We start from the raw sequence: 7,500 nt of genomic DNA on the forward strand, positions 1-7,500 counted from the left end.
TGGGAGGGGAAAAGGAGGATATAGAAAGGGTAAGGAGGAGGAGGAGGAGGAGTAAAGGGAGGGGAGAAGGGGAGGTGGAGGAGGGAGGGATAGGAAGGGGAAAAGAAGGAGGAGGAGAAGAAGAAGGATGGAGAAGAGGAGGAAGAGGGAGAGGGGAGAAGGAGGAGGAATTGGAGGAGGAGGAGGAACAGGAAGGGGGAAGGGGAGGGAGGGAAGGAGGAGGGGGGGAGGAAATGGAGGGGGAGGGGGAGGGGGAGGGGAAGGAGGAGGAGCAGGAAGGTGAGGAGGGAGGAAGGCGAGGGGGAAGGGGAGGATGGGCAGGGGGAGGGAGAGGGAGAGAGAAAGGGAGGGGGGGAGGGGGAGGAGGAGGAGGAAGAAAAAGAAGAAGAAGAAGGAGGTGGTGGGGGAGGGAGAGGGAAGAGAGGGGAAAAGGAGAATGAAAAGGAAGAGGAATAGAAAAAGGACGAGGAAGGGGAGGAGGAGGAAGAGGGACAGGAGTGGGAAGAAGAGAAAGAGGGTGAGAGAGAGGGAGGGAGGGAGGGAGGGAGGAGAGAGAGGGGGGGGGGAGGGAGAGGGAGAGGAAGAGAGAGAATTAATTACGGAATTTGATTAAAAGAAAGAAAGCAAAGATAAACCGAAAACCAAAGGTCGAAAGGTCACAAGTGCAGCAGAAAAACAGACCAGAAATGGGACCCGGAAAAAAGGCAGATTCCATTGCCAACAGGAATACACACAATTTTTTTTTCTGTGTGACATATTCTCCCTAAATAATTGCATGCTTCTATACTGTAGATAAATATGAAAGTAATAAAGAAAAAATATAAAAGAAAGTAGAAAAAGTGTATAACCCCATACACGCAAGGCCAAGAAATATATAAGTTAACGCTGAACTCGCAGAACTTATAATACGTTTTCTTTAACTCGACCCGTTTTCTGTAATTTGCCATGTCTTACCTTCTTAATTTCTTAATTTTCATTTCCAGGTCGCGGCGAAGCCTGAACTCTACCCTGTGGTCGTGGTTCGCGGCGGGATGCCAGAGGTTAAATCTACCAAGTCAATGACAGAAGGAGGCCACGTTACCCACACTTCTACCCATTGGCCTGCGCCCTGTCACCATTACATCTATAGATCAGGTTAGAACAACAGATTGGGTTCCGGTATTTCACTTTTCTCGCGAGGTGTGTGTGTGTGTGTGTGTGTGTGTGTGTGTGTGTGTGTGTGTGTGTGTGTGTGTGTGTGTGTGTGTGTGTGTGTGTGTGTGTGTGTGTGTGTGTGTGTGTGTGTTTCCCTCATTACTATATATACTCGGGTCAAGTCACTTTCATAAGGAGGACTTTCGAAGAGTTAGGTCGGTATGTTATTTTTTATATGATGGGGGTATGGAATACACTCTCTTTAGTATACTATCCATAGTATACTATCTGTAAACCAGTGTTTAGACTGAATCTCAAATAGGATAGTTGCAGGGTTCTATAATCAACTTTTGTTCTAGTAAGAGTCGTCTCATATGGTCAAGAAAGAGTTATCACACAGGCAGTTAATAAGAAAGAGTTATTCCATTAATAGTGAAGAAAGAATTCTTACGATTTAGTCCAGTGTAGTTGCGAAAGACTCAATCCGCTGGAACTTCAACAATGATAATTAGTCTAAAAAATAAAGAAAAAAAATAACCCTTTGATTTTTAAAATATACACTTAAGTTTTGAAAAAGATGTTACATATATTTTTAAAAATTACATTGAAAATCATAATTACAATGAACAATGCACGGTAAAAGCTTCCTCATAAGAAGGATTACCATAAGAAGGGCTTTATTATATGAATTATAAGAACGTTCTGGCATCAGCATGCTGGGGTCAAATTTAGGGCGGGAACGAAGCGGCCACTTCCGCATCACCCCTCTGCTAATGCACGTTCCTCTACGAACATGCCATGGCTGTTCAACAAGATGAACTATCAGTAGTGTGATATGTTGATGTCAATTTAGGTGTCAGCCTTCGCACTAAAGAGGTAGGTAATAAACCAGAAAAAGATCTACAGACCAACAGACCTAAAGACCTGTCTCACGTTGGCTCATCCAGCGAGGAAACAGGTTACGGTCGAGAAAAGGTCCTATCGTTTTTCTTGGAAACAGCGAGTGTATGGTGAGGCCTTTTCCCTTTTCTCTTTCTCTTTGATCTGGCAACGCCCCTTTAGCCAAGGCGTTAGAGTACCTCCTTTTTGAACGAAGGTTTCTGGTGATCCTTTTGAGATAGTTTGTCATTGGAAGAAGATTTGCCTATTCTACATTTATCAAGTTTTGAGTATCCATGTCTGTATCCTGTCTTGCATTTTACTTGAGATTTTATGCCATGATAATTTCACAGCATGATTTTAGTCTGTTTATATTGATAATGATAGATGGTGTGGGAGAATGACTCTTTTGTTCGAAGTATTTTTATTTTTGTTTAAGTGTCTAAGAAATTAGGAATTTTTATACATAGTTGTGTATGTATATACATAGATTTATATATATATATATATATATATATATGTTTTTTTCAAGATATAAGAATGTTTCCATTCCTATATTTTCTTCAGACATTTTTAAGGGGCTTCCAGTTCCCCTTTTTGGACCCCCTTCATCCCCCAGATTTTTCTCTCCTTCTGAATGTACATTTTTTTCGGACTCTCTATCTCAATTTTTTTAACACTTTTTTTTACGTGAATGTCTCTCCTAACCTTAACAAAAAAAAAAAAAAAAAAAAAAAAAAAAAAAAATCTAATCTCATTGTATCATTTTCGTGTCTCTTCTATTTGTTTCGTTCGTTTCTGGTTGGCGCTTTCAGATTCTGTGCTCTGGATTAAAGTAGAGTCCGACAGTCTGCAGTGGCGGCGGCCAGCCCCAGGTAGCCGAGGTAGCAACAACCAACTGTTTATACTCACACATGCACAATGCAACTCTTTTATTTTTGGAATTTCCGTTCCTTTGTTTTGTTTTTTTATTAGTTTTTTTGTTTTCGTTTTGATCCATTTTGTTTCGTCTGATCGTGCTCATGACTGGCTTCTTTTAATCGTTCTTTCAGTGTGTTTTGGTTTTATTCATTTTATTTATTTATTTATTGTTATTATTATTAGTTTTTTTTTTACATATATGTATTAACATCTTACAGTTTACAATCATAGGTATGATATGCAGTATGTGCTCAACACGCCCGCACACACATCACTTGTTTTATTTTATCTTATTTCCTTCTTTAATCTATTTTCTAATTTGGATGTCTTGTGTATTCAGTCCTTTACGAGTTTTTGTTTGTTTTTTGTTCGTGTATTGTTCCTTAATTTCCCCTTTTCAATTTCATTCCCTCTACCTTTCCTTCCCCCCTCCTCCCCCCCCCCCTTCCTTGTCTTATTCCTGAATTAAAGTCCACGTGATTTTACCCCATGTCACGTGTCCTCGTTTCGTGAACTTTTATTTCGTGTTGTGAATCACAGTGTTTATTTCCTTTTCGATATGTGTTTATCTTCTCTATATGTAAATGATCTCTTCCTTATGTACAATATTTTGGTTATTGTTTTTTTATACGTATTTTTTTCTTCTTCGTCTTTTCATTTTTTTTTTTTTTTTTTTTTTTTTTTATTCATGAGTTGTTTATTTCTTCTACTTTATATATCAGTGGTATTACAGGTGATGGATCGAGCAGCCAAAACGCAGACGTAGTTGCTAGCACAAACACTTACTTTGTTACCTAATTAGAATTTTGGGTACATAAACCATAGCTTTTTTCGAAAAATATTCTTTCCCGTTGTCTTTTTTTTTAGTATCTTTTTGGTTTTGTATTTTAGACTTTTTTGTGGGGGAGTGCGCGTTAGTGGTCACAGATATTTTGTATATTTTTGTTTTTGTTTTACTTTTTTCTCTCTCTCCCACAAAGTAACTTATTGACAGAAACATAAAGCGTTCTTGATGGTTCTGTCCTGTAGACTGCCGTACATACATATATAGATATATTTTTTTTTGTTTTACTTGCTTTCTCTAGCGCTGCCAAAGACTGCATCCCACACACACACTCGGTCGCTTGCTATATGACCGACGAATCTCTCGTATTTCTTCTTAGTCTCTCTCTCACTCTCTCTGTCTCTCTTCTATCTTTTCCAAATCTTGGGATATTCTTTTGTTTCGTTCTGTTTTCTGACGTGTCTCGTCTGCCTGTGTCTGCCTTTTTTTTTTTTCTTTTTTCTCAGATTAGTTGGCTCTGGCTGCCTGTCTGTCTGCCCCCTCTCTCTCTCTCTCTCTCTCTCTCTCTCTCTCTCTCTCTCTCTCTCTCTCTCTCTCTCTCTCTCTCTCTCTCTCTCTCTCTCTCTCTCTCTCTCTCTCTCTCTCTCTCTCTCTCTCTCTCTCTCTCTCGCTCTCCTTCTCCTTCTTCTCCTTCTCCCTCTCCCTCCCATATAGCCTCTCTGACACAGACACACGCGCAACATTCCAGCCCCACTGCCCTGTTGACACCCATTAGCGAGTAACCAAAATATTTTGAATAAACTGTTGGCTGAACTAATTGACAAGTATTAATAGAAATGAAATATAGACGCTGCGATTAACCTGCCTGTAGTAAATCCATATCTAGCTCTAGAACTCCTGAAATAGCCCTGACGCTTAGTAATCATAGACACTATCCGAATGTGTTTGTCTTATCAGTGCCCCGAACGGTCTGTTAGTGATAAGACTGCTCTGATTCTGATAAGTTCAGGTTCACTGGTTCACTGTGTTTCGACCTTCAAATAACTCGATTTTTGAAGCGCTCTGTTTCAAAACTTGTACTGTTTTCGTTTATATTAAAAAGATATTGATGCCCAAGTTGCTAAAGTTAATGGTAATATGAATATCCCAGCTTTAGTTTAAGGTGGCTTATAAACACTTACATTCTTTAATGATTCATTATAAGTTTTCAATTTCGTAAAACTAACTCTTTAATGTTTTAACTGAGAGCTACCGGGCTTGAAGATAATAACTGACTGTATCCACTGATAATACGTGACTGACGGAATGGCTGATTATATATATCTATAGGACAATTATGATCTTATTCTCTCCCATTCCTGACAGCATCCACGTCTCACCATCTTTACTTCCTCGTTTTATATCGCTGTCACCCATCACACCATCACACTCACTTGCCTGACACATTACTACCCTTTCCTCTTTCTTCTCACTCTTCTTTGTTTCTTCTTCTTTTACTTCTTCTGTATCCCTATTCTCCTCTCCTTGTCCGTTGTCTCTTATCGTATCTCCTTTCACTTTTCGCCCCACCACCCACCTGCCGCCGTCTCCCACTCCTTCGGCTAACTCGCTTTGTTTTGTACCTCAGGCTCCGTATCAACGCCCGAGGGATCCCAGAGTTCCAGCTACACCTGTGGAGCCACGTTGCAGGTGAGACATGCCTGTGTGTGTGTGGGAGAGAGAGAGAGAGAGAGAGAGAGAGAGAGATAATGAGAAGAAAATACAAACAAGAATGTGAATTCTGACAGAAAAAAAACTGTCTACAAAATTATCTTATTCAGACATTTGTTAAGTTTCAAAATGCCTCTAATTTTTATCTTGGTAAATCCAGGAAGGTTTCGAAACCGTTAGCTTGCCTTACTATAATGCTTATTGTGTGCATAAGTGTTTTCTACGATTTCCCTTTAATGTGGATACTGTTTTCCCTAACACGAAGTACCTTACAGAGCGACTACGGGCGATGCCGCGTGTCGTCCCCTGGCTGCGTGCTGGCGCTGGCTTCCCCCGCGTCCTCCGTGGGCCCCCACAACTCGGACGTGTCCAGTCTGCCGCCCACTTCGCCGCCCTCGCCGCCTGCGCCCACTTCCCCGACGTTACCGCCCTCTCCGGCCACCAGAGAGCTTCGCGATGTCCTTCAGAAGATCAGTCAGCTTCCTGGCGCCGCCTCGCCACCCCCGCTCACGCCCGGCCCCTCGCCGCTCTCCCCCTGTTGCCCGCCGCACTATCGCCCTTCCAACGAGGCGCTGCACCTTATGGACCGCTCGCTTCGCCACCACTACAGTCCCCCGCCACGGCAGCGCGCCCGGCGTCCCTTAGGGGCCTCTTTGTCCCTAGACGTCGCCGCCCCGACACGCCCGCGGTCCCTGCCTCTCACAGCCGTCACGCCCTCCTCTCCTCCCTGCCTGAATGACCCGCCTTCGCCCCTCCTCCCGGCGTCCACGTCCACGCCCAACCTGGCGGCCGCCTGGCCCTCGCCCCCCGGCCGCACCATGCTCGTGGCGGCGCTGGTCGACGGAGAGCGCGTCGTGCAGCGGCCCGCCATGGAGGGGGACCCGGAGCCTCTGGCCCCGGGCGAGGGGGATGGGGAGTGGGGCAGGGACGCCACGGACAGGCGCTTCAGGTGGAGAGCGAGGGACAGGTCGGCGGAGCGAGTGTGAAGGAACAGCAAGAGAAGATTCCTCAATGCCTCCTCCAGCACCCTCATTGCCACGCCGAGGCGAGATTTGCCGATGCAATTGGCTTCGGCGGGAGAGATCGCGTCCAGGACAGGCCTGAAGGACAAGGACCAAAGAACCGAGTGGGCCGAGAGAGCAGAGTCCCCCTGGCCAAAGTCGGAGGCTCTGCTCGGAAAGGCCGAGGAATGAGCAGTGCCTACAAACACACCTCTGGTTGGCCCAGAACATTAATTATTGGGAAAGTGAAACCATAGGATCATTTCGCGAAATATAGTCGGTTAAACCACATATAAACGTCAATAATATTATTGCGGAAGCGTTTGCATGCGTCTTCAAAACGTCTAACAACCCAGCAGATGGCCCAGCTAAAATTAATGAGAAAACGTTTTAAAAGTGTAAGAAGTGTAATATTTCTTTAAAATGGTAGTGAATGAACAGTGAATCCCAGCTTAGGTAGGACATATTAACCTACTTCCGACGAAGTTAAACGTTAGCAAGCGAAAGAAAAGGTCATGAGCAGTCCAGCAACTTCGCGTAAGTCCCTTGGTCAGGTCATCCACGCTTACCCCCCTGACCCCCAACCCCCACCCCTGCCCCACACTCCACAAGCCCCCCTTTGCCTGTTTCTGTCTACATCCTCGCTGTTACTTCGAGGACGCCAGGCTCCCCTCCCCTCATGTTCGCTTCCACTTGCCGCTCGCTGGTTTTGGTGAAGAACTCGGTCTTCCTCGCTCACTCTCCTCCCCTCTCCTCCAAGAACTTCTGCTGCGGTTCCACGTCTCATTAGTCTTTGTATTTCAGCGAGTTTATTGTGAATCGCATCGCTTCGAGAGCTTGGTTAGATCGGGTTTGCTCGAGTTTTAGATAGGTAGTTCGCAACGCTAGCGTTTTTTCTCCTGAAGAGAGGATTGTAGGAACTTCTTAAAGAAGGGGATTCCCAGAACTTCTTTGGGTTTCAAGAGGGAGACGCCCAGAACTTCTCTGGGCTCTCACATGTCGTGATTCCTCATTCAAAACTGCCATGACCTCGCTTCGAAGGTCATCTCGAACTGACCTGCGTGGGATGCC

At 44.5% G+C, this 7,500-nt stretch overlaps 1 protein-coding gene across 1 annotated transcript in view; it reads left to right on the forward strand.

The window, feature by feature from the left end:
- Positions 1–6,621, forward strand: part of LOC125030962 (proline-rich protein 36-like) — a 20,022-nt gene extending 13,401 nt beyond the window's left edge. The window contains exons 8-11 of the mRNA XM_047621381.1: positions 984–1,134; positions 5,346–5,407; positions 5,704–6,395; positions 6,453–6,621. Coding sequence (XP_047477337.1) covers positions 984–1,134; positions 5,346–5,407; positions 5,704–6,395; positions 6,453–6,621 — 1,074 coding nt within the window. The remainder of the gene's footprint in view (positions 1–983; positions 1,135–5,345; positions 5,408–5,703; positions 6,396–6,452) is intronic.
- The last annotated feature ends 879 nt before the right edge of the window (positions 6,622–7,500 follow it).

The sequence above is a fragment of the Penaeus chinensis genome, chromosome 12, assembly GCF_019202785.1.
Source record: "Penaeus chinensis breed Huanghai No. 1 chromosome 12, ASM1920278v2, whole genome shotgun sequence".
In the NCBI taxonomy this organism is placed as follows: Eukaryota; Metazoa; Arthropoda; class Malacostraca; order Decapoda; family Penaeidae; genus Penaeus; species Penaeus chinensis.